The sequence below is a fragment of the Barbatula barbatula genome, assembly GCF_947034865.1.
Source record: "Barbatula barbatula genome assembly, chromosome: 23".
NCBI lineage: Eukaryota > Metazoa > Chordata > Actinopteri > Cypriniformes > Nemacheilidae > Barbatula > Barbatula barbatula.
Window position 1 is genome coordinate 14,006,844 of NC_136786.1, and position 19,829 is coordinate 14,026,672.

The 19,829-nt window shown below is 35.8% G+C and overlaps 1 protein-coding gene across 1 annotated transcript in view; it reads right to left on the minus strand.

Annotated features, from left to right (window-relative positions):
- Positions 1-4,224: 4,224 nt before the first annotated feature.
- Positions 4,225-19,829, minus strand: part of vipr1b (vasoactive intestinal peptide receptor 1b) — a 42,119-nt gene continuing 26,514 nt past the window's right edge. Inside the window, exons 6-13 of the mRNA XM_079447286.1 lie at positions 17,036-17,171; positions 10,483-10,636; positions 10,299-10,359; positions 10,130-10,202; positions 9,112-9,203; positions 7,927-8,056; positions 7,397-7,438; positions 4,225-6,313 (exon numbers count right to left, since the gene is read on the minus strand). Of these exons, the coding sequence (XP_079303412.1) occupies positions 6,119-6,313; positions 7,397-7,438; positions 7,927-8,056; positions 9,112-9,203; positions 10,130-10,202; positions 10,299-10,359; positions 10,483-10,636; positions 17,036-17,171 (883 nt within the window). The 3' untranslated portion in view covers positions 4,225-6,118. The remainder of the gene's footprint in view (positions 6,314-7,396; positions 7,439-7,926; positions 8,057-9,111; positions 9,204-10,129; positions 10,203-10,298; positions 10,360-10,482; positions 10,637-17,035; positions 17,172-19,829) is intronic.

The window sequence follows — 19,829 nt, forward strand, 5'->3', positions numbered from 1 at the left end:
TCACAGTAATAAATAAACATCAGAAATCTTACACTTACAAACCAACTTTTAAGCTATTCATCCATTACTCTTTTATCCTTTTCTGCCAAAACTTCAAAGAAACTACTTTAGCGTTGTATTAAATGTTGAGTATTTTTAACCCGATAAGTAACACCTCTACATAAAATATCATAGTGATTTAGTAATGTAGCTATCTTTCTTATATATCTACACACCAAAAAGGTTTTGCAATTCATTTTGGCACCAAAATCAATGATAAGAATAATTATGTGCATTAGTGTTGTTTCGCATTCATCACATGGGTGCGTGTGCTGTACACACAGCGATGAGCTGGCAAGCATCTCTACATGACAAAAACGTACAAACACATTTTTATTTGCCAGACATGTTATCTGAAATACAAATATAGTCAATAGACTAGCGGATGAAACCACATGCAAATGGTGAATTCATTCCAAACAATAGCTGAATATTTAAATCATATTGACGCAGGTAGCCTGGAGGCTATAAGGCACAAGCAATGAAATTGTCATAGGTTTTATTCCCAGGGAGCACATGACTGACAACTACATGCCTTAGATATTCTCTAGGTTTAAACCTTCTGCCAAATGCATACTGTAAATGTAAAATTGCTTCAAAAATAAAATATATTTGAATGAATCATCATGCGACTGAATTCATTCCAATTCATTTCTCCAGTCTGTTTAATTTCAGCCTTGGCTTTGAATGCCACTGACGTAAGGTCCCACAGAGTCTTTGTGTGAGTGAATGGCTGTGAGTAAACGTCAGTCAAATGCACTCAATGTTAAACAAATCAAGTGTTTTCTTGATTTATAATATACACAGTTCTGTTGCATTGCATAATGTTCTCTCAGTGATGAAGAAGGGTTTAAAGCTTCTTATAATTATTCTTGATTCAATGCTGGATATATCTGAGCAGAATAAATATTCTGTTATACCACTCACTTAGGTAATGTTTATTTATTTTAAATCCCCTGGTTGTGTTGATAGGAGCCCGGGGCTCTCTGTGTGATGTTTCAGTTCTGTGTGACTCAGACGCTTTTCATCAACACCACCTATGCAGACCAGCGAAAAGAAGTGAAGCTAACTCTGAATGAATTATATCTGATGAGCCAGATTCCACTTGTGCATCCCTGCAAGAGGGAAATCAGTCGCTCATAATACAAAAGAAAAGAAAATTACCAAATATTTTTACTTCTTTACTTCATACAGAATCTTGCTTTTTTGGTCAGATACACAGTGTTACACGTTGTGTTAAAAACACGCACACAAGACACACAAAGTCTGATGGGGACAGCATGACTCAGCGGTCACATTTTCACTGTTTTTGGCATTAACATTGTTTTTGGCATAGACAAATCATTATTTACTATTTCACCGGGTGCCCAGGAGGAGGGCCATTTCCTTCAATAATAGTGCCTGATGCAGCATAAAAATGGCACAGGTTTAAAGGTTTGGTCTCCCTTAAAGCTTTGAAACCTGTTGAATGCTGTTTTTTTAAATGAATGTAACATCAATATTTAAAAGTGGACATGAATTCTGAATTATGACTGTAGGCTATGCACCTGTTAACAACTCATTTGAACTCATTTCATTATAAAAAATATTTAGTGTACTTTTTGACAGATTATAGCATCAGAGTGCATACAAGAGAAGTGTTCTAGAAACTTTGATTTGATTGATCATTTTTGCAATTCCATTTTTGACGCTACTTCTCTGTTCCAAGAAAAATACACACTTCACCTTCAGTTAGCGTCTAGTTCTAATACATTCTGTGTACATAACATGGTAGATAATGTTATTAAGCTTATTTTCACAGCATCATTCTGTCAGATTTATTTTAGTATTTATTATCAGCGGCTTTCAGGACAGTGTGAGCTCAGCAGATGGATGATGTTTGAATGAAGCCGTGAACCCTTCAAACAACAACACAGATAAGTGCAAATGGAACAAAAACACAATAGATATATAACAGGCACCAAAACTGCTCTTTTTTACTTTATTAAATTCGGTGAAGCAAATCTTATTTTTAAGGCCCATTTCAAGTGAATTCAATAATAGGTTTTTATATATTTTTTAAATGTAAATAATAAGTATAGTCAATAAACAAACATTACTGCGCATGCACGCATTCGTGGACTGCCCTTAACTTCCGGTACACATTAAAAAACAATAGAGTGCCTGCCTGCTCAACCGCTATATGTCAGTGTACAATATGGTTAATGCTTACAATATAAGAATATACATTAACATTAACATGAATAAAATAATAAATAAATAGTTTTATTAGTAGACATCCAATGAAACTGTCTATGCAAGAAGGCAAGTTTATTTCCCAAAATGAGATAACTCCGTTTTAAACTAACACAATAAAACACAATGAAAACATGATCACATAATACAAAAAACATGATTTTTGAGTTCTCATTTTGGAACCAAACTCATCATTTACTGTTCCTTTTACATTACAGTCTTTTATGCAGAATGTGAAGTGTAAATCGAAGTTGGGACAAATATTTAATAAGAGATGATAGTAGAGAGTCTTTGTATTATGAGTCAATAATTATAGTCATTGGGATGTCATATGTTTAAACTGGAACAGAGACATTTAAGAGTGACCTTAGAGTTAAATTAACTCACATGAAATGCTATTAGAATATTTTCGCATTTGTTTTAACTCTGCATTACTTCCTTTTCTATGTGAAAGTAAAGTTAGCAGAAGGTCTGATCTGTTCTCTTGCATAGCCTACAATGTAAATGGGGACCAAGGGTTGTCAGGTGGCAAAAAGGTGAAAAAGCATCACATAAGTTGTTTCTGACTTATCTGAGTAAATATGTTTGAATATCATGCTTGACAGTCATGGTCACTATTTACGTTTAGTGTATAGAAAGAATTAGCGAAATAACACAATTTAGTCCCCAGAACAGAAAGATTTGTGGTTGTAAATATTTCTTTAAGGACAGAAACTGAATGAAAAGACCACGCAGAGTATATTTTCCTATGGAAACATGTAATGTCAGTATTAGATCATCATCACTCACCATTGGTGACAAATGTGTTTATGAGTCTCCTAAAGGATTTTCAGGACATAAGATGCGTTATCATGGCTTGTGTGGAAGCATCTAATGAATGACTGGAATGTGTTCTTACATGTCAACCGCCTGCTGGTTTATACAGTGCATTTATGGTAGAATGTATTCGCATCACAGTATGACTTGAATTAAATCCCCTTCGTGTGACAGAAAAGATAATGCAGAAATTATAAAAATGACATTGAATACAAAATGTTAATCTTTTGATAGCTTACACTGTATGTGCGGGAATACTAAAAGAACTTACTCTAAATTTGACCCTTCTGGAGCTTTCACATTCAACAGAATCTGTTTCTTATCATTTTTTCCTTCTAAAGACAGCATGAATTTCCTTCTCTCTGACTTTGCCAGAACTAAGAGACACATGAACATGAACCCTGGATTACATTGTAACAGGTTCACACTAAAATGTTCTGCTCATCTGTGAATGCTGGGCTGAAACCATTTGTATAGGCATGAGTTTCTGACACTTGAAGAGGAGTGGATTATGATTATCGGAAGTATACAGCATTTAAAATGATCTTTAATTTCAGAAAATGTAATCCGAAATTAAAAGAATCTCTAAAAGAAAACCTTTTTGCCTTGTGGATTGTAATTCTCATTGAATCTTCAGCTGGAGGCTTGGAAGAGCTGAACAGCAGTGAGAATAGATGCCATTGATGTGAAAACAGGTCTTCCTGCAACATTAAAGATCGCAATGCAGAAGGCAAAAGCAGTTTGGTGCTTTTAAAGCCTGTCTGAAGAGCTGTCTGGGACACTGGAGCTGGAGGATTGACTCTGTATTTACAAAAGGTATTTTATATGAACATTCAGGATCTATGGTAGGCCTTTCTGGAGATAGCAAGTGTGTGTTGACAGAGTGTGTGTCATAATGTTTACATTTTACTTACAATACTTAAATTCAATTGGGATTGAAAGACTGCATTGCGGTTGACAAAACGCTACACTTCAGTGCAATGTTTAGAGATCGAATGTGCCACCCTGCTATCAATTGAAATGTACAATTTCTGATCATCGTATAGTTTGCAACGGTCCAAACTCTTACATAAATAAATAAACCATCAAGCTTGTTTAAAAGCGGATCGAAAATGTTTCACGCATACTCATGTTACTGTAAACAAGTTGCTTTTATTGTGAATTTATAACGTCAAATGTACAGTATGTTACATGTGTAGCATGCGGTACAGACAAATTTGTTCACAGCACGGAGACGGTTCTCATAAACATCCAGTTCTTCTGCTGTGAGCCGACACATTAAGCTTCACCTAAAATTAATGAACACCATATGTACATCGTACCACAATCTTGACAGAGCTGAGAAAAAGAAACGCCTATACAAAATCCACAAATACACTGTCAGCAATTCAACTAAAAGTGATACAAAATGTACCGAAAATTACATTTTCACTCAAGTTTTAGGTTTTATAAGAATATACATTCTTTATTGAAATTGATGAGCGGTAATCTGACCACTCATGTTTCAATAAAAATAAAACATATGATGGAGGGCAGTGATTTGAGGCTTTATATGTATTCTTTAAATATCTTATATATTTGTGACACATCCTAGAATTACAGTTCATTCACTCTACATTCTCTTTATATATTCCATGGGATTTGACTGTAAATGATTATTTTACACTCTGTCTGCATATAAAGACATAAAAAACACATTCCAGACTTAATGTTATCTTTCCACGGTGAACCAGTTTGAGCTACATTTCCAGGACTTGCCGGCATTGGCTGGAAGTCCATTCCTATGAGCAACACAATGAGACAGGAACATTAGTGTGACAGCATGCCTTGGCTTTCTTTATTTCCCCTTAGCTTGTACACAAAGCTTAAAATCCTTCTAGATGAACAAGCACAGACCATTACTCGCCATTGAAACCACAAGAACTGTATGTAAAAACCTCTTCTGTCTCACAGCATAATGGAAATTTCTCTTGGCTAAAGAATGGAAAGTATACAGATGGCACAATATCACAGATAAATACTGTTGACGATGTTCAACGTTATATGTACTGTAGTACGCTAGTTAGTAATTCGGTTTACTTTCATTGTTAGCATGAATTTATCCACAGGTCGACGTATGTGTTTGCACATGAACAATCCACATCTTCAAAGTCGATTTGATAAGCATTATTTTATAGCAACAAATGTCAGTGTTGATGTCACTAAGGAGCGTTTGTTCCACGCACAAAAGGATGTAACATTCGACTATAAACCCACGGTGATACATGGCACAATGACACTGAATCAATCATGCATACAAAATGTTTTCTATCTGCTGGATGACTGATCTGAATTGATAGTGCAGAGAAGGGCATTCGGCTTTCAAACATGCCAATTTCACACACACACAAACACGCTGGTCTGAAAACGTTATTAAAAAATGATTCTGTATGAACAACATGTTTAGAAACATCACATTAGGTCTCTACAGTGTATCTCCATATATTGGATATTCAACAATCCACTTTTGGTTGATTTTTTAAACACGTAAGCAAAAATATTATTTCATAAAGAGCACTCCAGGTGGAGAATCTCTAACCTTTTTTCCAACACGGCATCATCAGTCATTTTTGATGACATGGTCGAATTTGTGTCCCTGCAGGGCCAAGTCTGCACTAAATGAGTCTAAAATTGCATCTCACAGCTTTCTCTTCTTGATGTACAGGTTTCATGTATTGATGGTAAACGCTTCTCAGTGCCTGACATGGTTTACAACTCTATCATCAAATTATGTCACACAAGAATTTGGTGAACGATACATTCCAAACAACAGCTCATGACATAACGCAGCCTGCACACGTGTCGAATTCGAGTTCACACCACTGAACGAACTTTCACGCTTGTTCGCATTAAGCGAATGAGTGGATTTTTACAAGCCGAACACTTCCACAACACTAGTAAATTACTTTGGTCCTCTTAAGCTCATTCCGGTGTGAGATAATATACCACATGGACAATTACATCACCGTTCTGCCTTGTAGGTGGTAAGTTAGACAGTAATGGAAGACTCATCCTGGCACGCTGAAGCCCGCTGAGTCTTGGGGCTACAGCGAGTCAACATGGAGATCTGCGTGCTAAAATTGTTGCCATTGCTGCCCATGGATGGGTGCTGGTATTTGGTGTCAGGACCCAAAAACCTTTCCAGGTGCCATCGTCTCCATTTTCTCTTGATCTCACATTGGACCTGAGATAAAAAAAGATGACAGGGATATGCAATGAGGTCGTAAAATTACTTTACAAATCATTTGAAAAATAAAACAAAAACAACTTCACATCAGTAGGGTTCAATTCTACGTTTATTTCACAAAATATATTAATATGTTTTCTATTGCATTAACAGAGAAACAAGAGGAGGTTATTATTATTATTATTATTATTATTGTTGTTATTATTTATTTATTTGCTTATTTTTTTATAATATTTGTATATTTTGGGTCTATTTTATGTTACATTTGATCTAATTATGATATTTAATTATATATATATAACTGTTCTATATTTGACATATATAACTTTTTTATATAAAAACATATAAGACATATTACCTTGGTCAACATAACATTTATTCTTATTTATTTTTTAAACAATTTATTGTTAATTGTCAAAAAATATTCTATCTAACTATAATGTTTATCACATTTCCATATATCACCGCTCCCTCCTCTCCAACCACCTGTCATATAAAACATATTTTGTGATCAAATACATTTTCTGAAAAATCCCATCTTACATTTTACTCCTGTTGAATATTTACAAAAGTACAAATGGTTGCGAAAGCTGGGACATAAAATGGGTTATTATTTACCAAGAATGCATTACGAAAATGCTTGTTTAACATCTTGTTATGGCTTCTGCCTTATTTCTGAATTAAGGTTTTGCTGTCAAAGCTCAGCAGTGCTAAACTTCATCCTTGGGGCCCAAACAAATCAAGTTATTACTACGCACCTGACACAAAGCCTGCATGCATGACTCTTTTATTCAATCTTTGTAAGCTGGGGACCCACAGATGCTCTGAACATCAATGCATATATCAAAGTAATAGGCCACCAGTATGTCCAGAGCTAGTTAAAGCCTGTATGAGCTAGCAGAATCAAAGCCAATAATAAGGCCTCAGAGGTTGTAAAATGTAAGAAATAAAATGAAATATAGAAAGCATGTTCATCCATCCAGCCATTACTATGTATTGTATGTCTGTCTATCTTTATGTTTGAGGGTATGTCTGGTTATTCATCCATCCATGACTGTGTCTGTTTAGCCTTTTTCTTACCTCTCCATTCAGGAAACAGTAGAGCACAGCAACCACGAAACCCTGGTAAAACAGATAAAAGCAACGTAAACAGGGTAAGAACACAATCTTATTCACTAAACAGTTTACAAGAGAATACCACACATGAATATTTTTATAGAAATTAAAAAATAGAAGGTACAGTCAAATTGATTTAACAAAGTTATTTATCTTACGATTTTAGGTTTTTAAAATGTTTTTACATCAGCTCAACAGCACGTTAATGTGTGTGACAACACATTAGTGGCCCCCATTCTGCATATATCTGTATAATATCAATACTTCATTTTGTTTAGTATTCAGCTCCTATTTATTGTATTTAAGACAGGGCTGTGAATGAGATTTTCATCTGCCCCCAGCACTTTTACAACACATCATTAAACAATGATGTCATCTGAACAACAGTCCCACGATTAGCCCCAGAGAATGTCCTGTCACTCGCACCCACGAACATTTGCGCCCTACTTTTGTGTTTTTACAGCTAGTTAAAATGATTAAATCCAATGAAATACCTGAAACGACCCAAGAATGAGGTCAAAGACCAGCCTTAGCTCGGTTTTTATGTTTTCGGGAATAAAAGCGAATATGATGAAATTTATCCCAAAGAGTGGAATCAGCAATAGTGTGGACTTTGCCAGTCGCCTGTAAAAAAAAAGACAAAAACAAATATCGGACAGCTTCATGGGTGATTTTGCTGTAATTCTCAAAATTACACACAGTTCACAGTTTTCTGTAAATGAATAATATTATTACTAGGTTATATGGAAAAAAGCATATGACTGGAATAACAGCATTAGTGATGCTGGGTAGAAATTGCAGGTGCTTAAGAAGTGAGGCTTGTTCCGTAGAAACTGCACCGTGGAGAGCTACTTAAAGACAAAGGACATTAAATTATCGGAACAGGGGCGGACGGACGGACGCGGTGACATTTCAGATGATAAGATTGTAGTACAGTGGGCTCTCACACGCTGCTGGAAACCAGCTAAAATGTCCCCTTTGTTTTATGGCTGGGTTACAATGACATAAGCTAAACCGTTTCTCATGTGGCCCTGGAGACTGTCCGGTCCAAAAGTGTGTCCACTCTGCAGCAGGACTCAACCACCAACAGAGATAATGGCTAAAGCGAATGTACATGCAACCAAAAGCTAAAAATGTTTTTTTTTGTTTCCCAACAATGCAACTGGTAACTTAACCTATCATACAAGGATAAGTCACCCCAAAATGAAAATTAATTCATTGTTTTTTCACCCACATGTCGTTTAAAACCTGTATGTGACTGGAAAACAAAAGAAGATCTTTTGAGGAATGTCTCAGTGGTTTTGTGGCCATACAATGGAGATCAATGGAGTTGACCTGGTTACCAACATTTTTAAAAATATCTTCTGTTGTGTTCTGCATATGAAAGAAAGTCATACAGGTTTGGAATGTGTTTGGTATCAGTAAATGATGAAAGAATTACATTTTTGGGTGAGCTGCCCCTTTAAGGAATAGCTGCTTCAGGGGACTTTAAAAATTGTGCAGTTTTCTGGTGCTTTTTATCATTTTTGTAGTTTGAAAGCTCAGGTTCCTGTTTATTGTACATCATTCAAACTACTTTCCAAAACTGTCTTCCAACCTGTAAACTCGAACTGGGTGGGTAAAACAGCAAAGCTCATCGGAGAGCAAAAAACTGTTTTAATGGATTCCCAAAGACTTACGAATATTGATTGGATTCGTTTCTGCCGATGTCCGGACAATTGATCTTCTGACGCAGTATGCGAATGATACAGATGAAGAGGATGAAGTTCATCTGTTGTTGGTGAACAAACACAAAAACAAATGTCACAATACAGCATGGATTACTGAAACCAATGGGGAGTCATGAGGTTAATGAAGCTAAAGCAGGGAAGTATTGAGACTGCAGGAACAAACATCTATTAGTAGAGACACACATCACAACTGCTGTCTAAAGACGGCAGCGAGACACATGCTATTAACTCTAAGTGCATGAGATGGACTTACTTAACAACTGTGTACTTTCTAAATAACAAAAACAAGAAAAAGCTGTGTAAAAGCTATCTGTTGACTTTAGTTTGTGAGCGCTGGGGACAATGACAAGTCCTTTAGTATTGTAGCAAAATAAAGCAAACTACACCGGTGTTGCAATAGTCTATTCTTTTTCTGTTTCGCTTCTTGGCATCTATAATATTAGGTATGACTTACTTTTTTCTGCATAATGCAAACAAAGATATTTTGAAGAAATATTTTACTGCTTGCAAACAGACTATTTTGAGGAAACAGTGGATTACCATTGACCTGCCACTCTGATTCCACTCACAACGCAGAAATATGATGCAGGTTACCTCTTGCTCGAATCCAAGATAAATCATCAACACTAGCATCACCCTTTCATGTTTTTAATTTAAAGAAATACATCGTAATTGGCTTAAAGAAGTAGAGACCTTCAGATCAAACGATTTATAAGGCCAAGCAAATAATTTCATTCAAATAAACCCTTAACTTTTAAACAACAGTGCAAATATATACTGTATATAGCTCAATTATATGTACTCTAGACAGCCTTGAGTACTTGAGCATCTAATACCGTGTCAGTCGTCAGATAGTAAGCTAGTCAACATGGTGACCGTGAGTGACAGCAAACATAATGTGGAACAGCAGATTTCTCTAATCATATTAAAACTGTCAAGATACTCTAGTAGAGAAACGTCATCTCACCAGGATTGAGGCTAATATGGGGGTTTTGATAATCCACCAGAATGGGTCTGAATTCTCAATTATATCCCAGCACCTGATAAAACAGGCAGAAAAATGTCTTCATTTTTATACATAAAAGAACACATTTTTTAAGAGAGCAGGAGGGAGATGACTGAGGTGTTGATATTACCCAACGTCGTTGAAATAAGCCTTGGCAAAACTCCAAGCCATGATGAAAATCGCTGGACCTCCTGCAGCGAGGTGAAACAAGAGAGTATTTCAGTCACATGGCTGACTGACATAATGATCATGTCAGAGGTTAACAAAAAATCAATAAGGTTATAAAAGTCCCACACAATTACCGCAACACCTACCCCAACCAATCAAAATGTACCACCAGAAGTACTTCCTCTCTGAGAAGAACGAAACTGCCAATAAAGCATGAAGATAAAGACCTTCCACCAGAAGCCAGAAGAAGCTCGCCATAATGCAATACTGGAAGAAGACGATCACAGCCTTACAGCCGACCTGGAAATCAAGAGACAGGGAAAATGAAAAAAACTTTCAAGAAATCATTGGTATTCTCAAGGGCTCATCTCGTAAAAGAGCAAGGGCTTCCTGACATTTACCGCAGTGATAACAGCAAATTACAGCCTTTGGTTGCAGTGGGACGGCATGCAAGTGTTTTTCACATAGATAAAACCCAACAACGTTATTGATGTATTCACTCCAATCTCATGAAGCCACAACTCTCCCTACAATTTTCAGAGGACAGTACCTGTTACATGAGAGTAATTTGGTGCAAAGTTCACAAGCTTGGTCTTCTTTTTGTCGTGTGAGTTTCAGAAGTACACTGTATATATTATGAATAATTAAGAAGTGTCAATGGAGTAAGTCCTCATCTCGAACTTTTGAATGTTTTCAATAAATTAGTAGTACAATGATCTCTTTCTCATTGAAAGATTTGTTCATGATATGTCTCCTTTAACAGGCGATCACCTAAACCACCATTATTTCACCATTGCCAGTAGGAACAGACAGTGCGAACATACGTTTGAATGAACTCTGGTAGTTTCCTTACAGAGTCGAGCAGAACTCCACAGGGTTCAGGAAAAGGCTTTTGTGAGGGTAGTTGTGTTATTTGGGTGAAACTGGCAGGTGGTAGAGACAAGTTTGCTGAGGGAGGACAAGTGAGACATGGCAGGCAGACTGCAGGAGAACTATAAACAAATAATTGAGACAAAGACACCCGACCGGGGGTGGGGGGGGGTTGTTGTGTGGAACCAAAAAGGAAAAACAGAGCAAACATACAGGCATCACGCTAAAAAAGTGCCAAGCCCTCTAGCTCAAGAAGTAAATTAATGAATTATGATTTCGAACTCCTGATAATTAAATAAAAAATAAAAAAACATTGTATAAAACTGGAAATTTGTGGTGATTTTTTACATATTTTTTAGGATAAAGATTAATATATAGCTCATGTGTTTATGTGTTATGTGTTAACATGAGAGTTTATGATATTTATATGTAAAATCGAATATATAGTAGAATATAAGAAACCATTAAATTTTTCTTCTAATCTAGATGTCTTGTGGTCATTCCAGTCCAGTGTCTTCTAAATTACAACAAAATGACAACAGAATGCTAAAATCAAGTGTATAGCGTTAATTCTGGCTGGTCACGTGAGTCAAGCTTGCAAAAGCTGATCCTCCTCTACCTATAGAAATATGACAGAATACGTTTTAAAATCCATTCAGCATAATAGCAGCTAATCGTGATGTTTAGTAGCAAATGACCCTCCTCCATCCCCAGCTCCACCTCACATATACAATCAAACTCGATTTCTGTTTTCCATTTTTAAAAAGTATCAACTACATTTTAATTATGTGTTACACTTAAATGTCTTTAAGAACTAACAACATCTGCTTGTTCTGTTCTGTTTATCCTGACGGGGGTTATCGCTGAGGTCCCTGCTCTTATTCATGCTGGCTGCATGGATGGGCAGGGAGTTTTGCCCAGAACAGAACCATACCTCCAATCTAAGCTGCTAGTTGTCAATCATTTTGACGGTAGTGAATCCGACAGAAATGTAGATTAATAGTTTTCAGTCAATATGTTTGTCAGATGTCTATATTAACACACATTAAAAGTTAAAGATATTCAACATGGCAATGAAAAAGATATTTAGTGAGTCATTTAAAATGATCCCATTACCCATCTGCAATCTGCATGCAACAAATCTCCAATAAAACCCTCAGCCCCTCCAAAAGCACTACTCTGATCTCTGCGATCTGAGGATCAGAGACGGTCTCACACATCTAAGGCTCTGTTCCTCTCTGCTCTTAAAATGAGCGCACATGCCTTACAGGCAGAAGAAAAGAATTGGGTGGATGAAGCTATCGACAGTTGAGACGGCAGAAGGCACTGAATGATGCTTTCTGCTCACAGGCGTATAAAATGAGGCAGCACGGGATGAATGGATCTGGCTCATAGTTCTAATGTGCACAAATCATCAAAAATTACTCTGAGAGCCGCAGCCTCTTGCTCAGGGCACGCGGTCCCAAAAATAGATTGAAAGCTTTTGCTGCAGGCTCGGCCACACAAATGGCTAACAAACACCTATTCCGGCCTTATATCATTTATTTATTATGTATCATATACAAAATCGCAGCATTTAATTTTGTTTTACAGGGCTGTTTTCTGGCGATCATTCATTCAGATTTTCCCTGTGGCGCTATTATTAGAGATAAATGTTATTAAAACAGCTTGACACATAACATGGTTAAGGAAAATCTCAGATTCAACATCAGAGCGGATTAACTTTACAAGCATGACAACAGAAGACAGCAGATCAAACACAAGAGAATGGTTACAGCTGGACACTTTACTTTAGTCTAACAACAGGACCACTTCATACACTGTGATAAGAAGCCACATGTCTTCATGAAGAGGTCTATCAAGTGCAATCAACGGTCAAATGTCTTCAAGACCTCCTGAAACATTGCCATCAGTCTGACAAGTAGCCTATGTTGAAACATCCAGATGTTCTGCTAAACGCTGCTGCTTGTATGTATAGAAATGATTTATAACCTACGAACAGCTTAGACAAGACGTAAATTCAAAATGTTGATTTTGGTGTAGATGGAAAACCACTCAAACCTAGCTGGTAAAACTGGTCTTAAAGTTGACAGTATAATTTAGTAATTTGTGCTTTCTGGCTTCCTTGAATGAATGTCCAGCCTGTTTGTACTGGTTAGTGATGGTGGACACAGTCTTGACAACACACAAAAAAACCTGTTGTGTAAAATTACCCAAAATTGATGTCAAAACCTGTGATTTTGTGATGTTGTGAAAAAAGGGAATCTTGGGGGTTCATAACAATAAATGCCATCGAGAATTAATGGAACAAGCATTTGTCAAGCGGGTTCACACAGAGGTCAGTGAATATTGCACTTTAACAAAAGTTAAAGTTGTGCCCATGGGTGTTTGGCTGTACTGTAGATTTAACAATAAAGGTGAAAATGTCATATCAACCTACACTCTAAAAAGAAAAGGTTCAAAAATTAACCCTTTGAGGTTCCTGGAGATTGCAACTGTGGGGGAACCTTAAAGGGTCCAATTGGAACCCTCTCTTAAATGTGCATTAAAGAACCAGCAGAGTTCCTTTTGGAACCCTTTTCTAGTCACCATTTCAGTAGCATTATTATTACTATTGTTATTATTAATATATTACATTTTATATAAAATTTAATAACACGGACACAACACGATTCTCCATTCAATATTTATTGCGTACATGCAAGGATTTCAGACAAAACACAAAAGAACAATACTTTTTTTCTAACTGTGATATGTATAAAATAAACAAAGTAAAACAATTACGAAATAAAGCATCCCCACCTCACTGGACATAGGCCTATACATTTATTTAAACAAACAAAAATGCCTATTTTAATCTGTAATATGTGATCATTTACTCACCATCATATTCCAAACCCTGCAGACTTTCTTTCCTTAGCAGAGCACAAGAGAGAAAATGTTGCTTTTTGACTAGTGTTTTTGTGTGTAAGTGAATTGTGAAATTAATAATATAACAATTAACTGTAACATCTTGAACTGAACTGTAATTTTAGATTTAGAGCTTAATCACATCTCAAACAGTAGATCAAAGTAGAGCGATATGTATCATCAGTAAACATCAAGATGCCACAGCCTCATTCATTCATGTTCATATTGCTGTTATTGTGTTATTTTGATGTTTAGCATAATTGTTTCAAGAAATTATAATAAATGCATCCCCTCAAAACTTACCAAAAATACTGAATAGAGAGAAAGAGGCAGGAAAACCTGAATATAAATAATATGTTATTTCCCTGTGATGGTAATCCAGATCATTGAGGAAAATTTGCTCAGCATCTTGCACGGACCAATCCTGCAGCACAGCCAAACCATAGTGTATGAGGGCCTTCTAAATAAACAAAATTCATTTAAATATACCTTTATACTAATACAGAATAGCAAACCACTTTACTCAGATCAACATTTAGTCATTTAGCAGCGCTTGTATCCATTGTATTATGCATTTTTCAATTTACATCAAACATTACCTGTAGCATGTTCCTTCCTTGTGGCATAAATGGAGATCAAGGATTATCCTTTCATTAAAATTATGTAGGTTTTTGACTCCTTGTAAAGATTGTGGGTTTCACATTAATGGCAACATGACAGTAGAGATACACATCTGGAAAACGACAAATTCAACAGAAAACCCATGGAATGATTAAAAGCTATACAGTAATATACCAAAGTAAATTTGAACAAGAAATCAATAGATTGGTTTCACATAAATATTCAGTCTTTTCATGTAAATAACCTTAATTGAGATTAAAACAAACCTTCACACATAAAGGGATACAGTACTGCACCCAAAATTTTTTATTCTGTCATAATTTACTCACCCTCTGATTGTTCCAAACCTGTATAAATGTATAAAAAATGTGTTCTGCTGGAAGGTATTTGGAAGAATGTCAGATCTCATCCCCTACTGAATCCTATAATATTTATTTTCCCTCCTATGGCAGTAAATTGGGGATGAGATCTGCCATTCTTCCAAATATCTTCCTGTGTGTCCAGCAAAACAAAGAAATGTATACGTATTTGGAACAATCTAAGGGGAATTAAACGATGACAGAATCTTCAGTTAAGTATCCCTTTAAGACAATAGACTACTGCTGACTTAATGCAGCTGACAGACACAGAATGTATTCAAATGTTAATATGTTATGAAGTTTAGTTCATGTACTGGACAGAAAAATTATAATAGTCACTAAATCAGCATTTAGTTTACCTAAATAAACAGACACTAGAACAGATGTATGTTTGTTGTGCCTTTGAAAACGATATGGTTCAATAAGAAAGTACAATGTCTTTAAGGTTAAACACAAATATCTTAATTTACATTCAGTACTTACTTTCTGATTGTTGTCCATATTGTGTTGCTAGAAGTTTAGTTCATCCATTTTGCAGGTGCGTTGTCATCTGCGTCTTTCAGTGACATATGTTTATCGTTTTATTCTACATGAAAGAGAGTGAAGGGTGAAATAATTGACACAAAGGTTGCTTTTGTAGCCCTATACATTCCTCTTAATAACTATTTCATAATAGAAAAAGGTCACCTTGACGTCGGTTAACAGAGTTTTTTAATGCATAGTGACCATCGTCTACATTTTAATCTTACATTTCATTAGTTTAATTTTCATATTTTCACAAAGGTCTTAGTAGTTTGGTTAAGTCTTACCTCAGACATTCGAGCATTTCCCCTCAGTTCCTGTGCTCGCGCAGCAGAGTATGTAACGGTTTTGAGCTGAAACATGGGTGCGCGCGAGAGACATTTGAACACAAGACTTGAAATATCCCACTTCCGACCTCACAGCGTTCCAGTAAAAAAAATGAGCTTCCCTCAAATTTCCCTGCATTACTTTGTATATATGTAAATGTAAACTAAAGTGGGCTAAAATAATGATAATAAAAGGATATTAATAAGAATTATAATAACAGCAACAAGAAAAAGGAGAATATAGTCCTAGTCAATCTTAGAAAAGGTTCAAAAAGGAAACTTGGTAACAGGCCAGGTTCTAATTCAAACACATTGGCCACAATAGAGGTTCTAAAAATAACTTCTTACTGTATATATCTGAATCATACTGTATCATATTTGAACTTTAAAGTTATTTTGCTAACTCTAAAGGTTCATTCTCTTCTAAGACTGTACATACAACATACTTTCATCAGAAAACAACGTTGTATGAACTACATATCGTTGTTGACCCTCTGAAATCCAGATGTTTTTGCCATAAATCATTATTAGGGAAATCCATGAAAGAGACCCATGAAAAATGTCAGCCTGAACAGACAATTTTCTCTTTGCTAGTGGCTTGGTGCATTTTAGAAAAATCTTGTAGCTTTTTTATTTAACATAAAAAAATAGTGTGCATGGTTTAGAGATGCGCCGATATAACAGTCAGTAATCGGTATCAATCGTTGAAAGCAAATTAGAGCTAGGGGCCAAGGTTTAAAAACAGCCGATGAACAGGCCAAATATATGCTGTCAATCAAAAGAGGACAGAAAATGCAATGTAACCGTGACCTGTATGTAGAAAATGCTTAGAAACACCACAATAGTCATTGTATGACTTAATAACATTTAGAAAGTTAAGAAATATAAATGTAATCTTCAGAATCTGTATTATATCAGCAAATATCACTATGAATAACCGAAAATCGGTATCGGTGGAGAAATTTTGTATCGGTGCATCTCTAGCATGGTTTGTTGTCATTTTCGAAAGAAGATATTTGAAAAATATGAAACTGACAAAACACACATGGACTAATGCATGGTTTCATCAATATGGGCCGTACTGAACTTACAGATCCAGTAGAGCAGTTGTCCGACTCTTGAAGGACGTCATACAAAACCACGTCTTTCACAAAGACTGCTATGGCCTTCAAGATGAAGGACACAAACAGGTGCATGTGGATGTAGTTTCGCGTGCAGTGCAGTTTCCTGTGGGAAAACAAGGAATACAATTATCCACGCATACTGACACGCTGAATCTATAATATATTAAGCTTGATAAATCCCCTGCCCCCTAATTACACTCTGTCCTTGGAAATAATAGCAGAAAAATGACACATAATTACACTACAAATTAAATCCTAATTGAGCTTTCTGTTCCATGTAGGAGGTTCATTAAACAGATAATTATTGCGCCGTGTTTAAATTTCAGTTCACGCATTTCTGCTTACAGTAAGCATGGGAAATAAAAACATTCTGATTTAGAATTCAAGATAGCTACTGATGCCTTTATCTAATATAGAATATCTAACTTATTTAGACTGATGTGGAGCCATTCATTTTCATTGCATGAACAAGTTATTTGCATTTGGAAAAATACGAGATGAGTAAACAATGACTTCAATGATTTCTTTTTTGGGTGAACTACACAAGTTTGCCGTTCATGCGTGCGTTATCGATGTCAAGATAAGGGGCTATTATTTAAGAAGTGACCATGATTCCCAGAACACATTGAACACAATCTTTAGTTTACTTTGCCCAAACCTGCACTTGAAAATCTATTGACATATAGTTCAAACGTTTTCTCTGTGCTTTGCTGTGTTGAAAAGACAAAAATTGAACAGTCTGTTACATCGGTCCTCTCAAATCTCAAAACCTGGTACATGGCTGTTAAATACTACAATCATAGGATCAATAGTGTTATTTAAAGTGCCTCTTTTGAATAGAATATTGGTTTTCATGTTAGAATAAGATAAAAAGTCAGTTTACAAAACTTAATTCACTGCTAAACTTGATTTATCACCCTTAGAAGTATTTTGTGAGAAAGAATTGTGTAAGAAAGGGCTGGTTTTATTCTCTCATCATGTAAATATCCAAGAATCCAGTTCCTCCTTATGAAGATCATATTAAAATAATTTGTATACACTGTTACAAATGTAACACCACCCTCTTCCCATCAGTCTTATCAACAGATTACTGAGTTTGGGTAGCAAAAGTTTTAAAACAAGAATAGTATTGCATCATTATTTATTCTCACTGCTATTGTGATTTTGATAGCACCAATTTGGCACATCATGCTATGTAGTTTTGGAACAACTAAAAGCATCATATTTTCAGTATAGGCCTATTGGTAGAAGCACCTTTTTATTCATTATTGAAAAAACAACCAAAGAAAATGCATTTTAACTGTAACACAGTTGGCACCATCATGTTTACTTCAAACTGAGCCATGTAGTATTTTATTTTACATACTTTGACCTTCAGTTTAATGTAGATGGATAACAAAAAAAAGCATCCCAATGGCATGAATTTCAGGTGGGACTAACAGTGAGTGTATCTTTGTGTAAAGTACACACTTCACCCTCAAGTTACAGTGTAGGCTTTATTTATATACAGTATGTCATGATATATAAGCGTTTCACATTGAGCAGATCTCCATGACCCATTCAAAGTTTATCCTTGAGTTACAGGTCAAATCCAAGTGTATTTGTTAACAGAACACACTTGCTGTGCGAACCCTCTGTGTGCTCATTACGCTGTCAGCATGGGTTACGTCTCACGGTCTTGCCAACTGCAGTCTCACCTAGACAGATTTGAATCTCTCAAACTCTTAAGGAAAGCATGTACTTTTCTTATTTGCAGCAGATACGTTACATCAGAGCAAAGACAACTTTAGCCTTGCTTGAGACCTCTTTGGATTTGAGTCCGACTTGCTGGTCTACAGACCGGAAGAAAATAACCTGAGGTGTGATCAGGTTTTTAGCCCCGTCAGTCAATGAAAGTCTGCATCAAACATCTGGTGTTTATTTTAATAAGTGTACTGTAAGAGCCTTTGGATAAAAGCCTCAGCTAAGGTCAATTCTCATATGTTCTGTGTTTATGAACAAAATACTTCAAGAAGTAACAGTAATGAACATGGGATGGTAATGTGCCACATATATAAATTGCTGCAGACACATGCAATCATTCATCTGACCAATGCTAAATAAAAATAATGTTGTCTGAACATTTTAAAGCTTTGGTACCTTTTAATCCATCACTGGATGCAACATTCTTTCACATAAAGCAGACCTCATTACTGAAAAATGGTGAATACGTTCACTCGTAAGCTAGTAATAAAATATATTTATACCTTTAATAATGGTTAGAAATCAAAATGAGCTTGCATACAAAATTAAAATCGATGCACTCCAATCATAACAAACTTACAGTTATATCAATGTTGCTGCAAGTCAGCAAACATTTTAAAGCAATTTCTCATACAAACAGTGTATTCCAAATGCTTTGAAATTATTGTTTATTTTCCAAACGAGATTGATTTATATTTTTGACATTTCTCATTGGAGATCTTCAGGTCCTCTACATGGGGTTCATAAAATCGCCCCGGGATGTTTTTATTGATTTATTCAAAGTCATCCTTTTATGCAACATTGTGCAATGGTGGCTTATACTCATGGTATCACTGCACTGCATCTATTCATACCAGCACTATTGCAAATTCAAATGATTCTCTGGTGGTGGAGAGTTTTGTCTTGTCTGGTCTAGAAGAAATCTTTAGTATCTAAGTCATTAGTGGGCAGTTTTGCCGCCGGTGCCAAAGATCAATCACTGTAGTGTCAAAACGTAAGCATGTTGTTCTCCATTTAA